Below are 27,553 nucleotides of genomic sequence, written 5' to 3' on the forward strand. Positions count from 1 at the left end.
CCACAGTGCGGTATTCAAGGAGCTTTCTTCCACGTACTACAAAGCTGTAGAATGAACTTCCTTGTGCGGTGTTTCCGGGACGATACGACATGGGTACCATCAAAAAAAGCGCGTACACCTTCCTCAAAGGCCGGCAACGCTCCTGTGATTCCTCTGGTGTTGCAAGAGATTGTGGGCGGCGGTGATCACTTAACAACAGGTGACCCGTACGCTCGTTTGTCCTCCTATTCCACAAAAAAACAAGTGCGGCAACTAATACTACTTACACTTGTAGACGTACTAGAGCCCGTCTCGTGTGGTCTCTTAGCCAACAATCTGTGACGTTGACTTGTCACAATGTCATGTTTTGACATACCGTATGATACAAAGTTTGAAAGATGCCATTGAGTGTCAAGATGCCACAAGCACATAATAGTAGCAGCAATAAAAAGCTATTGTTCTTAGGTAGTGCGGTATCTAGTTGTCGCGCAGCGGAGACGAATCCTTAATCTAAGATGTAAGTAAGTGGGTGATCAAAAAACAAATATACCAATCACACCTCGTAGATACAGACAAGACAGGTATTTGTTATTCATATAAGTAAACTATTCGGTTCAAAGCACGTTTGAATATTAATAATGAATTCAATTTGAATAATTTTCTATTACTACCTATTGATATCCGATTGTTAACATATTGTATGATTTTTCGTTCATACGTTGATCCAAAGTACCTGTTCTGATATTCCCGTGTTCAGTACTTCTTTTACAGTATATTTTAAACCAGACTTACTTAACTACTATTAAACGTAAATGTAATCATACTTACTAATCAAATATTTTTAATATACATTTTTCATCCTCAACTCGAAAATTTTAATTATTTCATATCTACATCGTATTTAACTTTGCACAGGATGCCGGCTAGATTATTGGTACCACAACGGCGCCTATTTCTGCTGTGAAGTAGTAATGTGTAAGCATTATTGTGTTTCGGACTGAAGGGCGCCGTAGCTATTAAAATCACTGGGCAAATGAGACTTAACATCTTATGTGTAAAGGTGACGAGCGCAATTGTAATGCCGCTTAGAATTTTTGGGTTTTTCAAGAATCTTGAACGGCACTGCATTGTGATGGGCAGGTATCAATTACCATCAGCTGAACGTCCTGTTCGTCTCGTTCCTCATTTTCATAAAAAGAAAACTAAATTTACTTACATGAGAACGTGTAATTGAAATTTTTATTCGCGTCTTCTTCGAAATTCCTCTCCTAGTTTCTACTGTTGGTATTACAGAAGAAATACTGACAATAATACTTATCATTTAATATAATTCATTATATTCCACGCACGGTAGCTAACTAATACTTATAAAATGAGGTTAAAGGCGATTGGTCGACGTAGCAGTCCTGTGTCATTCAATGCCGCTATGTGAAAGCGTAAATAGTGGGTTAACAAATGGTGCTTGTCTTTTGGAAGTGATTGCTTTCGGATTAGATAAAGAGACGATGCGACCAAACCTTCACCTATGGTAAGTGATATACCCTGCCCATTACAATGCGTAGGATTCTTGATTGAACCGGTATCGCAATTACACTCGTCACTTGACATCATGACATGTTAAATCTCATTCGTTCAATAATTTCACTGGCTACGGCGCCCTTAAAACCTATTTATATATTTACTTAAGGACAATCAACAGATAACAATTAATCGTTACTAAACTTGACAAAATGTGGAACATATTATTGTTAAATTGTAGACCCACTAACATATTGCCACTACTTGCAATAAAGATTCAAAGTTAGAAGCAGAAAAAACTTAATAGAAGCGGGACAAGATATTTTCAGATCCAACAAGCTGTAACAGTCAAATAGCTGATTCTAGTGCCATGAGCAAATAACATACAATTAGAGTTAACTTAAAAAAAAAATAAAAAAAAATATGCAGAGAAGCCTCTTACTACTGGTGAACAAGTGTTGTATGACAGAGTTAGCACTCCGCTAGCTTGTTATCGTGAATGATAATATTATCCATGGGAAGAGGGATAGCGTCAACCGCTCACGAGCTGATCATGTCTGTTCTCCGACAGGGCACCATCGCGTCCATCTTCAACGACTCGAGTACGCTGGGCCGGCGCTACGTGTTCGACATCCGGCGCACGTGCCGCGAGGTGCACGACCGCGCGCGCCGCGAGTCGCACGCACGTGCGGCGCCGCACGAGCCTCGCACGATGCGGGCCGCACAGCACAAGGTACCTCCCTACTCTATAGCTGACATAATACAACTATGATATGTAACCACTGACCTCTACTATATACCACTGGACTGGCGGCTGTCCAAAGTGCTTTTGTGCCTGTTTCATATTCGCCATTTTGGCGATGTTGGCCATCTACTAAAACTAGTGATAACAACCTCGGCAAATATCGACAGATAGTGGGAAACTATTTCCAAAAAAAAATGTATACTTTATTACGTTCATTCATGAAGTATATTATAGTATTTCAAAATGCAAAAATACTTCAGAGTATTGTAAGTTCCTTCGCAGCCCTTTGTATTATACGTCAAAATTAGTTCTCTGGACGCTCGCGAGTACCGCTTCAAATAGGCACAAAAAAATTGCTGTCAAACATATGGAAAAGCCTGTCCAGCGGTATTTATACAGATCAGTGATTTACCAACAATACACTGAACGCTGGTAACATATTGGGACACCTTGTCCGTTAAGAGTGGCGTCAGTGTATCGCGTTCATTGATACAGTGTTGTTTATTGTTTGCAGGAGGCTCGGTCGCGGTCGAGCAGCGCGGGGGGAGGGGGTGGCGCCGCACTGGCCTGCCGCGTGTGTATGGATGGACCCATTGACACACTGTTCCTGCCCTGTCGCCACGTGCTGTGCTGCGAGCAGTGCGCGCCCAGGTATACATTACAACTGTCACTTATTTCAATAACAACATTTATATTTAAGCCTAGCCAATAAACAACATAATATTGTTGGATTGTACTCTCTAACATCACCTTGAGATGGCTTTATTGTTAATTGGGAGATCAGATGTTGAAAATTAATATTTTATGAGTTTCCATTAAAATCAGTTCTTAGTTGACCTCTACTCGGCGAAAGGATTATCCCTCCAAAATTTATGTCTCTACGCCTAATGCCTCCAGAGATATCGTGATGAGTCAATACATAGGTGGGAATCTCTTATATACTTTTGTAATGGTATTTTAACATATCATGTTATTGCCCAGAGCCAGCACAATGAGCATGAGTAATAAGTGTCAGAGACATCCATTGTTTACACTTAACATTATAATACTTATTACAAATATTTTAATTCATCATAATTATTTAAGTGCCTCATGCTAAAAGCATTTGGGTTCTGGTTAATACACGCTATATTATTATTGTATGAAATTTAATGTTCATTACCATTATCATCATCATCAGCCGGAAGACGTCCACTGCTGGACAAAGGCCTCCCCCAAAGGTCTCTACGACGATTGGGCCTGCGCTGCCCTCATCCAACGTATTCCGGCGATCTTGACCAGATCGTCGGTCCATCTTGTGGGGGGGCCTACCAACCTAGACCTAGTCTCCCGGTATGTGGTGGCATTCCACTCTGTACCTTCTATACACTATATTACGGTTTTTGTTAATTGATCAGTGAGTCTAGTCAACTAGAATGGGCTCCCTAGAAGGCTAGAGAGAATGCTGGCTATACCACCAAGCAACTAGTACGTTCCATGTTGAAAGGACCGTCAGCAATCAAGAGTAGAACCGAATTAGAAATTTAGGGCCTAGCCTGTCGTCACAGAATGATTATTAACTTAAATCTTCAATTTGTTCCAGATGCAATCGATGTCCTTTGTGTCGTGGCGAAATCGAGAAATTCATGCACATATTTCTCCCGGTGGAGTACCAAAAGAGTCCTGGAGTTATTATAAAATGAAGTACTTCTCCGGCGGTCATATTATTCATGCTGAACGATATTTGGAAAAATTGGAATGGATCTTACGAACAAAGATAAAGATGCGCTTCATCTGACCCGCGCTAGTTTGGGTGTCATATTGAAACTGACAAGTGACAGATTTGAGTGAAATGTCGTGTGATCTGTCACAGAGTACTGTGTTCTGTGAAGGTTGTGTGTGCGTGACGCGTTGTCTATGGTCTAGTCATGTGTGGCTAATGTTGCATTTTACGGAATAATGGACGATCTCTTTTGCTGTAGATTATATTATAGACTTATGTGAAAGGACAATAAAATATAAATTCCATCGATTTAACATGTTAAGAGTTAATTGGTGTTTCTAAATTAGTGCTGCATACATTTGAATATTATTATTTTTACATAAAAATATTTGCCTTCGTTTTAGAAGGTGTAGTATGAATTGTGATAATTTTGTAAGTTTTATAACTAACCAAAAAATAATTTTGTAATAACTTTAGACATTGCATTTTTCTTTGTATTAGTTTTCATTAATTAATACTTTATTATAAATAAACCTATTCGAGGAGTATACTTTATTGTAAGTTATTATAAATGTAAGACCAATGGTTGTAACATTAGATTAAGGATTATAACCGCTGCGTTCCAACTAGATACCCTAGATGTAGTCGAAAAGTGCGGAAACTAATACTAAGTCCTAGAGGGCGTACTCGAGTCAGTCTCGAACAATATGACGTTGACGTGCCGCGTGTTCTGCTAAACTTTGGTAATAATCGAAACTAAAATGCCGGGTTGCGTAGTAAAACTTTGTAAAAATAATACTACAAGATATGAGAAAGACACTGGGATCACATATCATCAGTTTTTTTATTAATTTCAATGTTAACACGAAGCATATGTTACAAAATTTGAAGGATGCCATTGAGTGTCAAGATGCCATGTACACAAGCATCTAATCGTTGCGGTATCTAGTTGGAGTACAGTGGAGACCAATACTTAATCTAAAGGTTGTAATATTATTTTCTAGGAGCAATTGTGACAGCAGTGATCAACTGTAACAACTATAATGTACTTAGTAGTGTTAGTGGGTCTCCACCCAACTAGCACTGCAGTTGTATAGAAAATAAATATGTTCAATACAATATGTGTGTTTTTATTTTAGTAGGACAAACAGAACATTAAGAGATGATTAAACAAAGTTTAAATTAGCGAGTATATATATATGCAATTGTGCGTTGTGGTAACTAATACTGAGTCTTATTCTTGGAAATTAAAATTAAATACCAAAGGACCTTTGAAATTGTTTTTGTTTGTTGACGAGACGAACAGGACATTCAGCTGATTGTAATTGATACACCCTGCCCTTTACAATGCAGTGCTATAAAAAATAATAGATAATTAACAAATACAACAATAATTTATCAGGTGTTTTTCTTTAGATACTACCCCATACTGCCCTTTTGATATTTTTTACAGTCTGTAATTTGATTCTCAGTTCTGAGGCAGTTTATTTTGAATGGGTTTTTACGTTCAATAAGTGATTTTGAATAGAATATTTGAATTTGATACACACATAACCTAACTGGAGGTTTTTTTTATTACAGTCTGGCTAATGATCTGTCCCTGCTGAATGATTAAACGAATTTGATTGCTACTGTTATTTTTGGGAATGGTCCATGATGCTTGGTGGATAAAGTCTTAAACATTTACCGGACAGACCACTTTTTTTTAGTGGAAAAGAAGAAGATCAGTGGAGTGGTCAAAGATATAAGCTTTATTAGCAATATTTATCTCGGTTGTGTTATATTTTATAATAAACTCCCAAATGATATTAAAATAGTACCTATTAACAAATTTAAAAAATAAATTAACATCTAAGGCCTATTATAATGTGGAAGATTATTTGAATGATAGATAGTTGGAATTAATGTTTCTTAATGTATTCTTAATGAATATTGTTATACTAATTTGAATGCTATTGTAACTTTTGTACTTCATCCTGACTTGCACTCAATAACTTATAAAGTTTTACAGTGAATAAAGATTTTTTTGACTTTGATATTCTTTCGATACTTTTATAATCGACTCGCAAACATGAGTAATACATTAACTACATTTCGCCTTTGATATCCGATGCAAATACAAAGAAGAATATGAGTCACCAGTAGCTAGAAATCTCAAATAACCAGCTAACAAAAAAAAGCGCGTACGCCTTCCTTCAAAGCCGGCAACGCTCCTGTGATTCCTCTGGTGTTGCAAGAGAATGTGTGCCGCGGTGATCACGTATCACCAGGTGACCCGTATGTACACTCGTTTGTCCTCCTTTTCCATAAAAAAATAATTGCTCTGCTGGTATCTCGATACTGTGAATAATTCTGCTAAGAAAAGTATGGTGCACATTTTTGAAGCAAATTGTCCAAATTTATTGGTTTCATTCTACAAAATTTTTGAATCCACTTCTGTCTTCTATTCTTAAATCATTCAATAAGGAACAATAGGCCCCTTTTTCTGTCGCCTCCTCAAAAATGATCGCGACCAGTACTTGCGTGGTTTTCTTCAATTTCCTTCATTCTGTATGATGTACAAGTAGGTATACTGCACTCATGAAGCAAAGTTCCGCAGTACCTTCACTCTCTATTGTCTGTACCAGTAGTCAATTGTGTTGTCATATTCATTAACTCCTGTACTGACATGTCTTAAACAAGTTTTAACTACAAGCCTACACCAAGTATAAAACATGAGATCATATACATGTAGACAACTAAATAATAGGTGACAAACAAATTCATCAGACAAGTTTCATACAAATATTGTCTACGACAAGTTTTATGTTTTTGTATTTTGAAAACATTGTATACAAATTGTATTGGTAATTTGCCTGAAACTTATCAAATTGGTACGTTTATAATACCTTGGTGTAAACGAGGGGCTAAGATGATTCTTGAAAGCATCAGAAATGCGTATTATTAAAACTATGAAATTTATTTTACCGAAGGTCGTACATGAGAATTTTTTTGTTTTTATATTTTCATAACTTTGAAGCTCAGAATACATGTAGGATCGAAGGATCAAATGGAGTGGCTCACAGTCAGAAAAAGACATTTAATTGGCGTATTAATAATGTTCCGAATGATTTATTTATGCGGTAGGTAATTATAATATTTAAGTATGCGTAATTTGTCAAGACGTTATGAAAAATGAACGTATATTCTGACTTCAATTAATTAAGTACATGTGAAACAGAATGAAAATGAACTAAACAGTGTTATGGTAAAAAGACAATACGAATGTACTTTAACAAAGATGAAAGAACCTATAATTAATCGCAGCCTAGCGAAACAAAGAAAAAAGCGATTCACTCGATTGTATGAAACGTGCAGTTATTGATAGATTGACAGGTAACGGCTATAACAAAGAGTATAATAATATATAGGTAAAAGAGAGAGCTCAAGAAAGTTAGCCCCCCAGATTTTTTTTTAATTTATTTATTTTTTTATTACATCGTTAGTTCGCCATTTGTTCTTGATTGTTCTCTATAAACATTTGTTTTTTCTCGATTTTTTTTTTAAATTTGCAATTCATTAAAATTGGTTAGGTTCGGTTATGTTAGAACAGTTAAAACAACGCACGAGCCGAGCGTAGCGTGCCGCGGCAGCGGCCGGCGAGTGCCAGAACCAAATAGTAGGCGTTTCCCCCCCATTTTTTATTAATTGTTTTTAAATAAATAACAAAAGAACAAACAATTATTTATAACGAACAATTAAGAACAAACTACGAACTAACGATATGCGATATTGAAAATTCAAAAATAGAAAAAAAATTTTTTTTGGGGGTCTAAGTTTGATGAGCCAAAAGAGAGCACTCTCTACGCATTATGAGCTATTTGAAAACTAGCGCCATCTGAAGATTGGCCCCGAAAATAACTATATATTAGCTCGAAATTATGAAATTCATTTTTAATTTTGTGACGCTTGTGACTTGTGACGATTTTAATTAAATAACTAACTCTACTTTTTAATGTACGTATTGCAATTTTTTACCATGTTGAAATTGCGCGTAGAGTTAGTTATTTAATTTTGCCACAACATAGAACATAAAGGATAGGATTTATGAGTAATTGAAGTTATTGGGTGGGAGAAATAAATAGAAATGTTTGCATATTATTTTTTATTTTTATAATGTTTATGTTTATCATAATATTGTTGGGCAGCTGTTTTTGTTTCGTCTTCACCCACATATGTTAATTTTCCGGACAAAAATCGATTGATCGATCTTCACCACCTTTTAACCTTGCTTTGAAAGATTGTCCTTTTTTTCGCAAGCGTGATATTTCTGCTTGAAGATGCTTGATCTTTGTGCGCTGTGGAGCCATTAGATCTGTGAAAGAATGTTTAATTTACAAATTGTATAGTATAATATATGTATTTTATGGTATTAAATAAATGGACAATATGAAAAGGGATTCAGTCTTAAAGTCTATATATATAAAAATGAATTGCTGTTCGTTAGTCTTGCTAAAACTTGAAAATGGCTGGATCGATTTGGCTAATTTCAGTCTTGAATTTTTTGTGGAAGTCCAGTAAAGGTTTTGATAAGAAGAAGAATTTAATATGTACAGCACGACGTCTGTTGGGTCAGCTAGTAATGAATAAAAATATATTCAAAATTTCATTACCACACGGACATTAGCTGTTCTCAATCCTATCAGGTACCAATGCAGCCTTCATCAAAAAAGACATTTGGCTCAATACTCTTATGTCATGTCATGCATTAATCTGCTGTTATAAAATTACTGTCACATTTATGGTTAATGTTTGTTAAATAAAGACCTTTCGAATTTCTTATTATGTTTAATTTCTTATGAGTGTTGTAATATTACATCAAAGCCCGCCATTGTCAGGTGTGCTACTCCCTTACTTTGCTGACTCACATACTACAAAATAAATGATGGGCCATTACAAGAATCTTACTGATTCTTGTCCCCAGCTCCGGGACTATGAGGGAACTACTTTGCCCACCTAGACAAAAGATCATAAGCTGTGCCAAATTTCATACAAATTTATTCAGCACATTTGGATAAAAAAGTATAAAAACAATATTTTCAAAAGAAATCAGAATCTTTCCCATTAGTAATATTAGTATATTAATATTAGTACCTTTTCCAGCTGTTCTTTTAGATTGCTAATAAAACTATAATTATGTTCCAGCATCAAGCACCTTGCTGAAGTAAATTGTTGAGATGCATCTGAAATTGGAAATAATACTTATGTAGTTTGTTGCCCACTTTGTCAGAGTGAATTTTAACTATACTTTTCAAATCATTTCAATCATCAATTACAATCAGACGATAATGGAGAAAAACAAAAATAAAACCAAAAATCAAATCATAATGAAGTAGCACTCAGAAAATGTAGAACCAGGGCAGCATTTCTTAAGTCTACAGCTCAAATTAAATCACAATTTGAAATAAGCTGTCAAACAAAACCATTATAGAAAAGAAGACGTACTGGCACTACTCACAAAATTTAAAATAATAAAATTTTGTTTTTATTTATGGTTTAGTTGTGTATCATAGATAGAAATATATTATATAATATTTTGGTATGTGTTCAAAACAAAATATAATCATTAATTAATATATTTATTATTATTGATAATAGCCAACAAATTGAAAAAAATATGTGAATTTTACCTGCAGCCACAGGTTAGAATGTTGTTGAAGTTGATGCTTTTTCTAAAATAAAGTTGCTCACATATGGCTCTGTATATAATAATAGATTAATGATTATTTATTATTTGTATGCCCCGGAGAACTTTTATTGTGATTTGTAAAATCTTATGTAAATGAAATGAAATTATGAAGACTATATTATATGAAATCATGACATTAAGATCAAGGTCAAATGTGGGATTTTCAATCAATCACATTTTATGGCCCCAAGATTTTAAAATTACAACCGAGAAATACATCAAAATTTTGTATGTGTATGTCCATAAATATCAATAATTTTAAGAACATACATAAAAGCATGTCTTTTTGGATTAAAAGCAGAACAAAATCAAATTGTCAATGCACATTTGCAAAATGCTAGGCTAAATTTTGACAGATTTTTATCAGCAATTGAGTTTGACTTTATATTCTTTCTGAATATTTTATTCGAAATAGGATATAATATCACTTACAGAAAGTCAATACTACCTATTGGAAAAAGTATGCCTCAGACATGAGAAGTAAGGGCATAAGATACTCAGCGGGCTTCTTTTTTTGCATAAAAATATGGTTACAATGTTAAATCATACAATAAAATTTATTATTTAATACCCTGAGGGTGGCCGCTCCATGCCATTTCTGTGGTATCATTAAGAATGTCACTTAAGTTATAGTAACCTTTACGACATTGTAAATAAGTTTTAAAAATTATTTACCTGAACAGTCTTGCTGTATTATTGTAGGCAGTAAATGTTGTGTGGATGAAGCTTGTCCTAAGATTACTTGACTCTACAGAATTAATTTTCAGGACAACTACAGTTGTCCTGAAAATTAATGTGAATATGTAAAGATTATGTTTCATTATTTAATGATTATCATTGATAATGAACCAGTTTCAGCTAGAAATGCAACCATTGAATTTTGTAATCACAACTGTGTAAGAAAATCAGGTGTTTCTAGAATGATACAATATACCTTCCAAAAAACCATCAACTCAACAAAGATTCTTAGTGGTGTGACTAAATCTGACAGAATAAGGAATAGAATCGAATATTAACTCAATATGTGTTAAATTAGGGGACTTACCAGGCAGATGAAGCATCGGAACTGCCAATGTGCTTAGCCGTTGATTACGATTTCTGTGTCTGTCAGAAAAGTGTACATCACAAATTCTCTTCTTCTTATAACATTCAAAATCAGATGTTTAAGGGTTTCCACCAACAAGACTGACCCAAGTTTTAAAGTGCTCAGGAAATTTGACAGCATCTGGGAAACGATGCATTGGAATGTCTGAAAATAATAAATAGCATTATTAAATAAATTGAGTGACTATTAAAGCCATCAGACAAATTGTGATAACCTAGTGTTATGACCATTGGGCTAGTATTAGATTTTGGACTCATATATTGACTTTTCTCTTGATAAAAATGGTGTCAGAAGCCAGCACAGCTGTCAATTATTATTAAACCATATAAGTCAGGGGGAGTCTGAAGTCTGACATAAGGTGAATTGAGGGATTGGAGTTTAATCTTTGGGGCAAGATACAGAAAACCGGTATGTTTATAATAGTTTTAACCATGATTGCAAATTCAATCTATGGACCGGTAGTAGAACCTGAGAGTAGAACAAACCTTATATGATACTTTATTTATCACAAGATTAGTCAATAAACTATACTGTTAAGATTTAAGAGAATAATTTACTTGCCACGGAGCACACAACCGAAAGCACAATGTCTCGGCATTACACCAAAGTTCATAAACTCCACAAACAAAAGTGTGTCTATCACAAAAGTAGAAATTCACAGAATAAGGAGATTTTTGGAGTGAATTCGCAACAGCAAGGCGGAGGAACACAAGGCTCGACTCGACGCACTTACACTTCGATTTCAATACCAAAAAGATGCAAAATGGAACACCAGAGCTACATACATGCGCAAAGTGCAAACGCTAGAAGTAGCCGCCATTTTATTTTTTACCAGTGGGCAGGTTTCAAAGCTTTAATTTTGGGGCCAACTAACAGGCGACTGTCCCACCCCTGGGCTATAATCTTGTAAAAAACGGATATAGCCGTAATCCACTACGTTCTATGCAACTGTTCGCTTTCATACTTAGCCGGATGATACTTCGTTACCAATAGCCATACTGTAGTTCCCTATTAATCAATTCTCTTTGATAGTTATGAAAATATTATATTTTATAGCTGTTAATGTCGAACCGTTATCCGGACGAAACTAAAATAGCAGCCTTAATTTAATTAAGAAACACAACAATTATTATAATCATAGAAAATAAAAATGTATTTTTTATTTTGGTGTTGTATTTTATAACTTTGAAGTAGCGTTACATAATACAAAAAACAAAATAATTTGTCACTGACAGACGGGTCTAGAAATAAAATCGTAAACGTTCGGTCTACTACCAATGTAGGAATACCGCGACCGATAGTTCTAGTGAAGAAATATAGATGGCGCTTCAAACTAAATAGAAATTTAGAGAAAATCGAACAAACAACAAAATCTATCTTTGTTTAAAATATAGTAAAAAAAAGTATTTAAGCCGCCAGGTTCAAGGAGATCCGTTTATGGACAGATTTTGAAAATAAAACAACGTTTCAACAATCCTCACTTTAAAAGAGACCGCCATTTAATATAGGCGGAGCCGTTTGTAAACAAAATTTGGTAACCTACCTACGCTACTAATAATAGCGTAGGTACATAACAATCTTCTTATTTGTGTTCTGCGCAGCTTTAAAACACTCCTTGAGTCTCAATAAATACACAGTGAACTCCACATCACGTCATGTTGATTATGTTTTAGGTACATAAGTAGATACCTAGTTATTTCACCACTAGTACGTTCAAAGCAGTTCAGGCACATCACGCACCAACACACAATAATATCATGTTCTAATATTCATTGTTCCCATAACCTGATTATCACACCAAATCAAAAGTCCAAAGCAACGATCTAACAAACATGACTGTATAACTAAAGTATAAAAATGATTAAATAAAATATCCTTGAATTTGGGATTATGATTAAGGGGTATGCACACTCGACGAAATCATGCACCACTACCATCAGCACGTGGCTTGTAATACATAAACGTATTTCACATACAATTAGAATAACGTACTTCCTGTTATTGCGTAACAGATTGCGAACAAAATACATAACGTTACACAGTTTCACCCCTGTATTCCTGAAGGGTTAGGCAGAGGTGTATTTTTTTCACCCATGATTCACTATTATTATTTTTTTTGGAAAATAGGGACAAACAAACGTATGAGTCACCTGGTGTTAAGTGATCACCGCCGCCCGCATTCTCTTGCAACACCAGAGGAATCACAGGAGCGTTGCCGGCCTTTAAGGAAAGTGTAGTCACTTTTTTGTGTTAAGAAGGGACGAGACGAGCTGGACATTCAGCGGATGGTAATTGATACGTTCTGCCCATTACAATGCAGTACCGATCAAGAGTTTAGAAAAACCCAAAAACGGTGTGCGGACTGTGTGCTACAATTGCGCTCGTCACCTTCGTCTGCATGGCAAAATGAGAACATAATTTGCCTCATAGCTGCAATGAATAGTAGGCATTTTACTATTATCTGAAATTATGTCACATCTACGTTATTCATCTGTTTTAGGTCAAAGAGAGTTCAGAAAAACAGCTGATAATTTAGTTCACCGTGTATTGATATGTGCTTATAATTATTTATGCTTCAATTTCTAATTCTCAATTATTTTATTTATAATAAGTTAAATGAAACCGTGGAGTCCCAGGATCATTTTACTTTTTCATCAATAAATAAGAATAAAAGAAAAAATCAAAAACCTGCTTATGACTTAACCTGCAAAAAATGTAACTGTTTTCTTAATAATAATCTCAATATAAAATTATATCAGTCTTTGTATATAATATTGAGTATATTAACAGCTGTATTCTTTATTATAAACTTAGGTAGGTAACTTGTAATAGCTAAATCATAATCATTAAAAGTTAACGATTTTTAGAGTTCAATATTTTATTTTAAATTTATTTTTCAGTTCTTATATTTTCACACTTAATTACGGATCACATGCCATTTTAACATTCAGAATTTTTGCCAGCTGTACCTAATCTTTAGAAAACACTGATAAAGGAAAGCTAAATTAATAAACTTTATTGTATGTTGTAACTTTTTAGGTAACTTATTTACTTAATTTTTTCTTTTGAGGGAACTTGTTTACTTAATAGGCTGTTTCAAAACGTTTAGATACTACTGAATAAACGGTCCAAATATGGCCCTGTATTATGAATGTTTGGTCTACTACTCTTATTTAAGTTTTTGCTAAACAAAAATATTTCTCGATGCGTACACAAGTTCCTATAAGATGAATACTCGCCAACTAAAGAAAATTGACAAATTATGTTTAAAGAAAATATGTGGCTTAAGGGGTTAGAGCTCGTTAGAGTTATAGCACAGGTTATAGTGTTCTGTGGGTTAGAGGTAACATTTCATGAAGGATCCCAAACTATTTTGCTCTCTTGGCTTAAAATAGTTTGAGAATCCCCGATCAAAGATATATTTTAAATGATGGAAGAATAACAATCAATAACTATATAGGTGGTATGAAATAGGTTAAAAAGTATTTATCAAGGGATGTGTTAATAGCTGAGTGGACAAACAAATTTATTAGAATAATATTTTACCTTGAAAAATAGTTCATGTTTATGTTTAAATAAAAATTCAAAACTTCGCACTACTTCGTATAGATTAAAAAAAATTGTGAGAAATATTCCCAACTTTTTTACTTTATTATGTTTACTAAATGTAAATTATTTTAAATTAAATGTGAATTATTTCATGGTTAAAACTTAGTTCCCCGTAGCACAAATTTCCTAAAAAAAAATCTGTAGTTGCTAGAACTCTAGTCCACGATTAAAATGCTTAGATTATGGTAGGTGGCAACGGTTTTATTATGGAAGAACAGTTACCAAAACCGAATTGTGGGCGTTTTCCTTTCTTTCTTTCCGATTCACAAATAAGGAAGGAAAGACATTCCCATCCCTTAAAAATGTCATAATTGGAGGATAAGGTAAAATGCTATTTTCTCTGGAACGGTGCATATCTTGTAATAAAATTGGTAGAATTATAATCGTGGACTAAAGTTTTATCAACTACAATATTTATCATCTGTCGTGCTACGGGATACTAAATCCAACCCGCATCCATTGTCATGCAATAAATAAAAAAAAAAGATGTCATTCGTTTTCGTTCAACCTCAAGTATCAAGGTTTTTTTTTTGGCGGGAACGAGTGAACGAAGGAAGGCGCGCTTATACAAAAAAAATTGTTTAAATTATTGTTCATAGTGCATATATTTTTCATACTTGTAAATTGTTTATCCTGGTTTATAAATATTCGATTTTTGTATATATAAATTGTTAAGTGCGCTTCCCCATCGCCATGGGGAAGCGTACAGGTAAAAGGCCGAAGAACGGCCAGAGCGACGCAGAACCAGCAGACGAACTTCCCCTATCCGAATCCTCGGTATCTGACGCGGAGGTGACTGAACGTCTCATTGTAAGAAGAAAGGATAAAGAGAAGTATACCCCTTATAGAGCGACAAATTATTATAGGTTATACGACGAAAATTCAAATAAGAAGGAATTTATTGTATTTCTCAATCGCAAGCAGGGTGAAGTCAAAATATCAGACAAGGACAGGTTGGGTCTGTCAAATGGAATCAGGAGGCATTGCGTATCGGGTGTGTTGCACCTGAGGTCCGTTAATGCTTTTAAAGTTGGTGTTACCTTTGACCTGCCTAACAATGCGAATGTATTTTTAAAAAATGAAAAGTTACTTAGCGAGTTGGAGATGGTTGCCTCAATTCCGGCTTCTGAAACGGAGGTCACTGGAGTTCTTACTTCTGTTCCCACTGATTACTCCAACAAAAAAATTCATCAATTAATTGCATCGAGTAAAAAAGTTATTGCTGTGAGAAGGTTCATGCGGCGAGTAAAGGACCCACAGGGTGTTGTCTCCTTTGTTCCAACGCAAACTGTTGCAGTCACATTTGCATCAACGTTGTTACCTGAGTATGTAACACTTGATCACTGGAGGCATGAGGTTAATGTATATGTACCCCCCATTAAACAGTGTCTACGCTGTATGAAATTTGGCCATATTGCTAAATTTTGTAGAAACAATGAAGTTTGTTCCATATGTTCTGACAATCACAATTTTAAAATGTGTCCAAAAACTTTAACAAAATGTGCCAACTGTGGTGGAGATCACATAGCTATCTCATCTACCTGTCCTCTGAAAAAACAAAAAATTGAAGAAAACAAAGTGAAGTCCCGTAGTGTTAGATACTCAGATCTCTTCAATGAATCTGCTTTCCCTCAATTAAACTCAAAGTATATTGACACACACCTGAGCAATCTTATAAAATCTGACAAATTTATGAACCTCTTGGTTGAAGCAGTTTTACAAATTTGTACAAATAAAGATAAGTTAACTATAAATTCAAATAGTATTAAGGAAATTCTGAATAACACTTTTAGAAAAAAGACACCTAGTTAATTGTTATTATGGATACATTGAATATAGTGCAGTGGAACGCTCAAAGTATTATTAGTAATAGGCTTATTTTTACAAGGTTTTTATATGAAAATCATATCCATATTGCTATAATTTCGGAAACTTGGTTAAAACCACATCAGTATTTTTTAATAAAAGGCTATAACACAATAAGGAATGATTGTGGTAATAAACACAATGGTGTAGCAATTTTTATTCATAATAATATCACATTTTCTAACATAAATACATATTATGATAGTGCTCTACAAAATGTTTGCATTAAAATTAAAATTAATAACAAAGAACTGAGTATTGTGAGTTTTTACAGTCCTTCCAATTCAAATCCTCCATTTAATAAAAACAATTTAAACAGTTTAATTAAGTCCATTCCAGAGCCAATGATATTTGCAGGTGATTTCAATGCTCATCACATGTTGTGGGGATGTGTTGATACATTGCCTCGAGGTAAAGATGTTTTAGAGGTTATAGATGAGAATGGTCTTGTTATTCTGAATAATGGTCAAGCTACCACAATAGGATCTCCATCTTGGCGTCCTAATGCTCTTGACTTGACTTTGGTAACTCCATCTTTGGCTCTTTTATGTGACTGGTCAGTTATTGACAGTCCTCTGGGCAGTAGTTATCATCTCCCTGTAATAATAAAAATGGCAGTAAGTAGTGATACTATTAGTTTGCAAAACACATTATGTAATAATCTACATTTGCCCACTCACCCTAATTATAAGCAGGTGAATTGGAATATGTATAGTAACTTAGTTGTTTCTTATTTGGATGATGTTAAATTTGACACTTTATCTTCAATAGATGCTTTTAATTCCTTTTGTAATATTTTACTTTCTGCTGCCAAGCAGTCAATCCCTAGCTGTCTGTTTTCCAAAAGTTCTAATAGTAATAATGCTACTAGTTCTTGTTCTCAAAAATCTTTTAAATATCCTTGGTCGCCTTGGTGGAATCAGAGGTGTACAGAAGCAGTTTTAAATGCTAAAAATGGTTACATTAATTTTAAAAACAACTCCACTGATGAAAATTATGTGGAGTTTAAGAGATTGCGGGCTTTAAAAAAACTTATCTTAAAAAGTGAAAGAAGAAATAGCTGGATAGGCTTGTGCAATTCATTTAATCGTTGTACTCCTTTGTCTTCAATTTGGAAATACATGCGCAAATTTAACAAAACTTACATTCCTGACAGTGTGTTGAATGATAGTTGGATTCCAGATTTTCTACAAAAGTATACTTCTGACTTTGTATCAAATGAGTTAACTAACTATGTAAATGTTGTTAATGATAGTAATAAATATTTGATAGAGCCTTTTTCTTTACAAGAACTAAAATCCGCTTTATTTACTAGAAGAGATACATCTTTCGGTCTTGATACCATTCCATATATTTTACTCAAAAAACTTAATTGCCACAGTCTCAACATCTTTTTAAATAATCTTAATCGCCTATGGAAGGAGAATACTATTCCTGCAGAATGGAAAACAGACTGTTTAATCCCAGTTTTAAAGCCAGACAAAAATAAAATGTTACCTGACTCTTATAGACCTATAGCTCTCACGTCTTGTGTTGGGAAGATATTTGAGCAGCTTCTAAAACAACGTCTCGAGTTCTTTATAGAACAAAATTGTCTTTTGCCTAATAATCAGTTTGGTTTTCGCAAAGGTCGGTCTTCTAGGGAGAGTATAGCGCAGTTACAGCTTGATGCGCATCAATGTTTAGCAAGTAATCAATATCTTTTGTCTGTATTTTTTGACATCTCAGGTGCCTTCAATAGTGTAAATATTGCCGTGCTTTGTGACGAGTTATCAATGTTAGGGATACCAGGTAAAATAATAAATTGGATGCAATCCTTTTTGACTGACAGAAAAGTATATGTAAAATTTAATAAACATTTGTATGGACCACGACTTTCTTCTCTAGGTGTTTGTCAGGGGGGAATATTGTCTCCTTTAATTTTTATTATGTACATAAGACGATTGAACCTTATTTTGGGGCCAAATATAGTAAACCTACAGTATGCAGATGACTTAGTCGTCTATGTATCGGGAGTTGATCTGATTAATTTAGCCGCTACTATTAATAAAGCACTTGTAAATTTATATCAATACTTTTCTTATCTTAATTTAAATGTAAATCCAACCAAATCAAAAGTCTTTGTGATTGGTCGTAAACGCATCATATTGCCTCCCATTTTATACAATGGCATTCCACTGCCTATTTCATGTGACATAAAATTTCTAGGTGTAACATTTACTCCAAAACTTTCTTGGAAAAAATATACAGATAGTGTTATAATTAAAGCGAATAAAGCTTATAATGTATTAAAATCTTTGTGTGCAACGTCGTGGGGAGCGGACCCTAAAATATTGTTAATTTTGTATAAATCGCTTATTCGTAGTCATTTTGAATATGGCTTTCATTGTTTCGCCGCAGACAGCAAAATTGTTAATAGTCTGGATAAAATACAAAATAAATGTATGCGTACAATATTGGGTGCACTTAAAACTAGCCCAATAGCTGCTATGCAAATCGAGGCCAACCTTCCTCCTTTGTGTATTAGATTTAGTTATCTTAAAGAAAGATTTATTTTAAAGCTCTATAGCTTGCCGACGAACAATCTTCTTAAGAATCTTATTGCTTATCAATCGTCTTCATTTCCGAGACAGTTGTTTATCTTGCAAGATTTTTCTTCATTTTTTAAATTTCTACAAGATTTAAATATTCATCGGAATAATGATATACTTCCCTGCCATGCAGGTTCTTTTCGATGTAAATATTCTGCAATTAATGTTGTAATAGATCCAAATTTAACTTCAAAAGAGGAGGTTCATGTATTATTGTCAGAATGGTCTAATTGTAAATTTGTTTATACGGATGGCGCAAAAAACAATAATAATGTTTCTTTTGCAATCTACCTTCCTGAAATTAGGAAGGGTATTGGCTTTAAGATTAATAGATATGCCAGTATTTTTACTGCTGAAGCCGTCGCTATTCTTTTTGCTTTAAAGCATATTAAGAAACAAAATCAACTTAATAAGAAGTGGGTAATAGTTAGTGATAGTATGAGTGTGTTAAAAAGTTTGTCAAATAACAAAATGAGTGCTAACATCAATTACATCATTTTTGCTATAAAGGAATTGTGGTTCGAACTATGTTTAATCGATATTAAAGTGGATTTCGTTTGGGTCCCGTCCCATATAGGAGTATCAGGAAACGAAAGCGCTGATTTTCTAGCTAGAACTATCATTAATATATCCGATCTATCCCTATATCCTGATTGCAAAGATCTAGACATTAACATACCATATACAGATATAATAAGTAATCTAAAACAGCGTATGACTCTTCTTTGGGGAAGATATTGGTACAATTGTACAGAAGTTGAAAATAAGGCTCATTCGTATACTTTGTTAGATAATCCCGTTAATAGCACACCCTGGTTTTGTAAGTTTAAAAATAACGCTCACAGAAAGTTCTATACTACAATAACACGAATGCGTATTGGTCACTATCGATTGAATTTTCATCTTCATCGCAAAAAAATTGTCTCCTCTCCTTTTTGTGACCATTGTAATAAGCAACAAGATCAGTCTCTGGATCACATCTTTTTTGATTGTTCGTCCTTTGGCATACAGCGCCTTGTGCTGATGGATGAGCTACTGGAAATATATGGTGCACCCAATATAATCCCGCTCTCAGTAATAGATCTATTAAAGGACACATCAACTTATATGTCCTTGTATAAATTTGTATGTAGTACTGTAAATACATTGTAATTTGTAGATACATACGTTGTAAATTTGTTTATAATTATGTAAATACGTTATAACTTGTACATATACAACTAGTTATAGCATAGCGCAATTCGCGAACTGAACAGATAATGTAAATAGGTAGGTATTATTCTAAAAAGTTATGCAAATTACACTGGATTTGACTTTAAGAAAAGGGGAAAATTATTAGAGACTATATTACTGGATTTGGACTTACTAAAAGGAAAATATGGAAAATATTCTTTAGAGAATTATACATTAACGGAAATGGTAAAATAACTGATGACTTTAAGACTGGATTGGATTTGATGAAAGAAACTACTATAAATATTCGCTATCGAATATACATAATTGGAAAAGGAAAATGGAAATAATGTAAGATGAAATGAGAAAACTGGATTGGACTTTTTGTAAAACAAAATAGTGAAAATAATAAATACCAAAGAAATGAAAATACTAACGACAAGGCAGTAAGGCCCCTGGCTATAGCCTGTTCGAAAGAACGAATTAATATAAAAAAAAAAAAAAAATCAAGTATCAAGATGGCTGCCAATTTACGTGAACACAAGGACGAGTGAGAAACTCTTTCGTGCTCGTCTATTAAAACTTTGTTCTACTTGTGATATCGTTGATGGAAACATAAATTTTTTAGGTGTTCGTGTTAAAGTGCATTATATTATGAGTTATTCGTGTTTTTGATATCGTGTTTGCAATAAAGCATCAAAAGACATAAAAAATGTTCAGTGTTCGATTGTGAGAATATCTTGTGCAGTGATAATTATTTTTGGAGTAAAATAATGACTATTGGATGATATTGGAGAATTCACGTAAGTAACATATATATTGTTTGACTTATTAAGATTTAGTTGTTTTGTTGGTGGTAGATGTAACCTATTTGACTATATCGGGCAAATTTTTCGTGGCGTGGTATAGGCTGGTCGCTGGCGCCAGGCAGCCGGCCCTACATTCTCAGCTGGCAGCTGTTCATATCATTGTATACAGATTATTCATTTATTATCACAGAAATACTCCTACGTGAAAAAGTGTCCTTATCAATGCAACGTTACGTTTTTACGTGATGAATTGAAGTTTGACTGCAAAGTATAAGCTATTATATCCGACGTATTCTCATGTTTTCAATTAAATTGTTATGTTAGTTTTGAGTCACGAAAATTGTTATTCAATTATCATATATTAATAAGTGTAGAGGCGGATATATTGGTACCTCTATATATCAGTCACTTCGGATTTGTAAAATGCGTCGTAATACTGTTTAATTTATGACATCAAATTTTTTGATGCTGTCTGAATTAGCACTTGCAACGGGTATGATTGCCTAAATTGATTTATAGACTCATAAAAATGCAATTCTGGAATGCTGTGCATATTTGAGTTTATGTTTAGCTGTTGACAGCCTGTGGTTCAAACATTACATAAATAGTTACTCACTTCTCTATCTTGTTATTGCTATTAAAACAATGGAGGTGACAGATTTTAATTTACAAGAAAAAACCAGTATAGTTGTGACCATCAAAGTGGACCTAGGAATTGTCAATGTAATTCATCATAAGATAAATTGATTTGTTTGATATCTTTGAAAAGTTATCATTTTAATAAGTATAAAAATGAAAGTTAGACAAATTAATTAGTTTTTACATAATATAGGAAAACAAAGAGTTTTATTATTATTTTTATTGCCTCATTGTTTAAAACTAAAGCTTAACATAATATGAGGAATACAGTTTAATTTATCTCATGAATGTGATAATCTTATCTAAAATTGAAGGTGTCTCTTTTCATGATACTTATGCATCAATCATTTTATTTACAAGCTTTAAAATCTTACCTGAAACTTAACATAGTTATTGAAAAGATATGTTGTATGCTGGAGTGCTTGTCACCGCAGTTGTATTCATGAACAGATCAGGCAATTACTGATCTTGAGAGCTTGATTGATGAGAGTGATAGTTCCTATATTATGTTCTCTTGCAGCTAAAGCAAACACAAGAATTTTCACATAATTCTATTCAATTTACTAGCCCCAAGCTAGGCATATCCTATGTGTGTAAGACAACAATATATTTAACATGATATATATATATTAATACACAAAAAGAAAAGAAACAAACATTCTTATTTATCACATAAAATGTTTGCTCCTACCATTTTTTAAACCTCACCTTCCTACCTTTTTTAGCTCAGTGGACAGGGTCTCTAAACACTTTGCTATATTTGTTCTAATATTTTTATATAAGTAATGTATTATGTATCCATAAATAATATAAATTCAATTTTTTGTGTTATGTCCTGGGTGATTCATTAGTTGCAATGAGTAAAACTGGCTTATTCCATTTGCTGAAGTTTATACACACAACCCAATCTTATACTCCATATCAATTGAAAGAAAGAAAGAAAATATATTTATTTGATTCAAAAACAAATTTGCAAACACTAAAATTATAATCATACACATAAACTTTGAACCAAAAGGTTGTCTGCTTCATGTTGTGAAACTAGCCACAATGCTGATATTCTGCAGACACCTATCATAGGTAAGTTGCTACGCAAGTAAACAAAAAAAATCAAATCTTACAAACAGTAATTAAATTGTGCACAAAAATATAATTATGAAACAATACTCATATTTCAAAAATAAAATTAATAAAACAAGACATGTATCCCAATAATGTAAATTACTAATAACAATGAAAAAATTAAAATAAAACTAAATTACATTTAAAATTCGTCATAAAACTTCTGCTTAGTTGGTATCTTTTGTGTTGAGTGATTTAAATTTTGCAGGATTGGCTAAATGCTGGCTTTCAGAATGGTTTTATACAGACTTGGAATACATAATATAAATAATTTGTTAGAAAATACAAGGAATCAACTTTAAATTACTTTAACCTTTCAGTTCCAGGAAACTCTGATTGCGAGGTATGCCTCAGATGGGCTTTATTTTGGTGCTTGCACAGCATTCTGTATTATTTCACGTGAATTAATTGATTTCTTGTAATTAGAATGATTTGGAGTGAATGTATCTGAAAGCTATTGAAACAAGCTATAAGACCATTCAAAATAAACCATCTTACAATCAAAATATGGGTCAAAACTTGGTGAGGGAATAGTGTGCCATATGGCACTCTCAATTTTGGGTCATCTAAAGATTCTAGATCCCTGGGGCCCTGCCAATTTCGGAAGGTTGATAAAGAAAGTTTTAATTGTAAATTAAGTAATAGTTGTCTAATTAATATGAGATCTATATTATTAGTGATTGTGGTCTGTGCTATAAATTAATAGTCTGATGTGTGCCCCCACAGGATGGTAGGGGTAGATGGATAAGTATTGTAGATGTTTTCATATCACCCTAGATTTCACAATCAGATAAAGATATAGAGTTTGGTAAATTTGTTGATCAAGCAGTATATAAATTATGCTTGTATTTATTATTCTTCACTTCACATCACTCACCAGCTTGATTTTTGGCATTCCACAATAATTATGTAACTGATTTTTTCTAGCACTTCTAGCTGTGCATAGCCACTTGGGAAATTGGCTACAATTTTTCTGAACTGATACAATTTCTTAACATTCAAGCCAAGAGTATATTTTCTTCTTTGAGGCCAGCATCATAACAAGTTCAGTTTTTGCAGATATTTTCCATCAGGTTGCATCTGTTCCTTCTCTAATGTAATGAAAATAACTATATATATATTCTGAATCTCAGAAACGGCTCCATCGATTTTCATAAAATTTAGTATACAGGGGATTTCTGGGGCGATAAATCGATCTAGCTAGGTTTCAATTTAAAAAAATGTAGTTTTTTCCATGTTTTAATGAGAAACAGCTACAGTAACATTAGAATACAAAGGTAAATTTCGCCAGTATATACAAGACTATAATAGCTCAGATGGGACATTGGGTGACCTGGAAAGCAGTCTTCTGCTTCTTCTTGCTTCTTCTGCTTCAGACCCCGGTTCGAATCTAGATGTCCTATTAGTTGTTTTTTTGTTCAAGTCTAATACTATCCTAATCCAATAGTTGTTTTTCTGTTCAAGTCTTGTACTATCCTAATCCGAGCAAAGTTTTATAGTAAAATACAAAGTCGTGTAAAACATGATAAAATGATGACGCGGTAGTGTAAATATTATTCTTCGAGCAGTACGACTTAACTCGATATATTGGTGCCTGTTTGTTGAGCTCTCGGCGGCCCGCTCCGACTTCGGCTCGCTAAATATTTATACGAGTTCTCCTTGCCTCCAACATGGCGCGGAGAACGTTTCACTTAAATAACTTGTCTACCTATTGCAACATATATATTAGTATGAGATGGTCTGTATCGATGCGACTAACGGCTTCTTTTCTTCATGTGCCGTACTCCTCAGAGGAGATCGGCGATCCTCAAGCCAAAATAGTTAAATAAATAACAGTACATTCGTACTTCAGGCGCTACAAAACAACACAATAACATGTATCCTTATACTGGAATGTCGTAACGCACTTCAATCCATCGCAAACTAGAACAGAGTCTCTCTGCAATGGATTAAAGGAAACAGCAACTCACTGGGCAATGATGCCGCAGATGAACTAGCCAAAAGGGGATCCGAAAACGTAGCATATGGACCGGAGCCACTGCTACCCATACCTTAGGCCTAAATTAAAAAATGGCTACGAGAAAAAACGGAACAATCCCACCTAACAGAATGGAGAAACAGCAAAGGTTGTAGGCAAACAAAGAATACGGTTCCGGTGCCCCCAAAGAGATTCTCCCGCAACCTGATGAGACTACACAGGGACAATATACGCACAATTGTAGGTGTAGTCACCGGTCACTGTCCCTTGAACAAGCATCTATCATAGGTGTAACAGACAACCCCTTGTGCGGAGGATGTATCGAGGCAGAGGATATGCCAGAACACGGGCTTATGGAGTGCAGCAGTGTGGCCGAACAACGGGCACAAATACTCCAATCACCAGCATCGCTTCCGGATGCCTGCAGAAACTTAAAAAGACTGCTAGACTTCTGGAATGATCTGGGCTGGTTGGAGTAAGAAGACATTTTTAAAAACGCACAATGGCCCAAGAAAGAGGCTAAATGTGTAATCAGCCCAGCTAAACTAACTAACTAAGCCAAAATAGGTTTATCAGGTTTTTCAGCCATCATGTGTGATCTTTCGAATACCTACTGTTTAGGCCGTCCGCGTCCGTACGTCGATATGTTAGCCATCGGTGTTTATAAACAGAAATACCAAGTTGAAATCTGAAATTTTAACAGATGTGTTTTACTATTGCCGATATGTCATTTCAAAATGACAAAGCGGCAATGCAAAGATGATTTTTTTTATTGAAGTAGGCGTTACTTTGCGGTAATCCGTAATTATCCAAATGATTTGAGTTTTCTTTAGTGTTAATTCCGCCATGTGACAACATGTTCTGAGGATGCCTCGTGTCCTCTACACGAAACACGTGTCGAATTGTTTAACGACAAATATTGGCAAATTTACGAAAGTTTTAAGAAGTAGATAAGTAGGTACATAGTTTAAGTCCCAGAATTTATATAGCAACGGGGTCATGTCGCTAACCAACAAGATAAATGACTACAGTTTTCATATAAAATGGAAAGAAACTTTTTCCTAAAATTTATATATAACTAGCTGACCCGGCAAACATTGTTTTGCCATATAAATTATTTTTAGAGTTAAACCGTTTCTTGGACTTTGCAACATTATTTTATTTTTCTAAAATAAACGTAGCCTAAGTTACCCCTTATTACATCAGCCACCTGCCAACAAAAGTCCCGCCAAAATCGGTCAAGCCATTTCAGAGATTAGCCGTAACAAACAGACAGACAGACGGACAAAAATTATTGTCAAATATGTTATTTTGATATAAGTACCGTGTATATATTCATATTTATACATGTAGTAAAAAACTGTTATTTCAATATTACAAACAGACACTCCAATTTTATTTATATGTATAGATATTATGTTATAAATTTATCTATAACTATTATGATCAAAGCTATAATTAACATGTTATATTGTTGTATCAAGAACATGCCAGTAGTCTGCGTCGTGAGAACGCTGTGTAGAGTGAGTGCGTACATGGAATGGCCGTGTTTACCCAACATGGATCGTGTGTTCGCTGGGTGTCGTACCGGCCGCAAACACCCGACACCTGGTGCTCTCCGTATCCTCATTGTTGTAATCCATTATAATCAACAATCAAGTAATGCAGTTCATGCCCTTTGACCTGCCTGTAGAGCTTGAGGTGAAGACGCAGCACGCTGAATCAGCTTAGTACAACTGTTAGAAAGCACAGGTACAGGTAGAACTTTATCTTACTTATTCCTTTCTAACAGTCGTAGTATTCGTATCTAACAAAGAGTACCTACTCAGTCATATAAAATAAAAGTATAGCTTCATAATCGTATGTGCAGCAGCAAAAGATGTACCTATAAAAGGATGGTAATATGTAGAGGCAATATTTTTAGTGAAAAAAAAAACAAGTGTATAACTCATATTTACTTGAAACTTTCTGATAGAATGGAATGAGTAGGTATCACGATTGGAAGGTGTGTTAAAAAGCTCATTTAAATAAAAGATCATTTATTAGCACCATAAGTGAGAACTCTTTTTAGAAAACTTTTTAAAGAATTCAAACAAAAAATAAGTACTAATTTGACATGTTTACATTGCGTCTTTAATACAGATATATTTGGTTGTCATAAGTTAATACCCAACGTTGGCATGAATTAGAACTCTTCACATTAGTCAGATTAAATTCATGTTCATTTCAATTGTTCACTATTCGTTCATGAATATTGTCTATTGTTCCGAACTTCGTCGGTGTGTCCGAAAACAAAATCGAGTACAGTCACTATCGAAACTTCGTTTAAATATCGTTCGTATACGAAGTTTCGTTTCGGAGAAAGAGAGTAAACCCCCTGAGAAGAGCGCGTGAAATAAAAATAATCTATTGATTTTTTAAAATCAACTCATTTAAAAAAATTGTATGGGTACAAAATATAAAAGTTAATTTAAGAAGTTATGCAAATATTTGGGAAGCGTCAACTTTGTTTAAAGAAGAGTATCAACTTTGTTTAAAGAAGAGTATCGAATGAGCATAATATAAATATTAATTACAAGAAGGTTTGAATAAGCTTTAATTTCGTACAAACTCTAAGCCGGTTATTTCACGAATGTTAAATTGATTGCATAAGCGGGGTCGGTTCCTTCCACGTTCTAAATGTTCTTCACATAGAGCAGCCTCGATTAAAAGCATTCTTGAAGCCATTTCAAGCAAATTTACAATAAAATCCACACAAACGAAAATCAAAAGGTTTATTAATAAAAAATCAAACGAAAAAGAAACACATTTGGTTTCGTCAAATATAGATTCAAACAAACAGCTGTCATATTCAAATTTCGCAACGTAAATGAATTGGGGTAGGTTTAGAAATTTAAATGTCAAACAATGACGCTCGAAACGAATGGAACTGTAGTAGGAAACACCCGAAACTTCATTTTTCGTTGAATAAGAGTAGACCTTCAGGTCT

The 27,553-nt window shown here is 34.1% G+C and overlaps 2 protein-coding genes and 2 long non-coding RNA genes across 6 annotated transcripts in view; 2 read left to right on the forward strand and 2 right to left on the reverse strand.

The window, feature by feature from the left end:
- LOC126967413 (E3 ubiquitin-protein ligase MYLIP) overlaps positions 1–5,063 on the forward strand; it is a 41,111-nt gene extending 36,048 nt beyond the window's left edge. Inside the window, exons 4-6 of the mRNA XM_050811866.1 lie at positions 2,069–2,230; positions 2,757–2,893; positions 3,825–5,063. Of these exons, the coding sequence (XP_050667823.1) occupies positions 2,069–2,230; positions 2,757–2,893; positions 3,825–3,924 (399 nt within the window). The 3' untranslated portion in view covers positions 3,925–5,063. The remainder of the gene's footprint in view (positions 1–2,068; positions 2,231–2,756; positions 2,894–3,824) is intronic.
- A 3,010-nt stretch (positions 5,064–8,073) lies between these two features.
- LOC126967432 (uncharacterized) lies at positions 8,074–11,985 on the reverse strand. Of its 2 annotated transcripts, XR_007729994.1 has the most exons (4): positions 11,335–11,985; positions 10,718–10,921; positions 9,078–9,166; positions 8,074–8,298 (listed from the first exon to the last, which is right to left on the reverse strand). It is a non-coding gene; the product is annotated as an uncharacterized LOC126967432 (long non-coding RNA). The 2 variants fall into 2 exon arrangements; XR_007729993.1 differs by having other exon boundaries at positions 10,718–11,984.
- Positions 11,986–16,392: 4,407 nt separating this feature from the next.
- LOC126967433 (uncharacterized) lies at positions 16,393–17,958 on the reverse strand. Its single transcript, XR_007729995.1, has 3 exons — positions 17,750–17,958; positions 16,933–17,200; positions 16,393–16,849 (listed from the first exon to the last, which is right to left on the reverse strand). It is a non-coding gene; the product is annotated as an uncharacterized LOC126967433 (long non-coding RNA).
- Positions 17,959–20,534: 2,576 nt separating this feature from the next.
- Positions 20,535–27,553, forward strand: part of LOC126967403 (uncharacterized) — a 107,417-nt gene continuing 100,398 nt past the window's right edge. For both annotated transcript variants that reach the window (XM_050811850.1, XM_050811851.1), the window contains exon 1: positions 20,535–20,819. The gene's annotated coding sequence lies outside the window, so the exon portion shown is untranslated. The remainder of the gene's footprint in view (positions 20,820–27,553) is intronic.

Source organism: Leptidea sinapis, chromosome 13, assembly GCF_905404315.1.
Source record: "Leptidea sinapis chromosome 13, ilLepSina1.1, whole genome shotgun sequence".
Taxonomy (NCBI): domain Eukaryota; kingdom Metazoa; phylum Arthropoda; class Insecta; order Lepidoptera; family Pieridae; genus Leptidea; species Leptidea sinapis.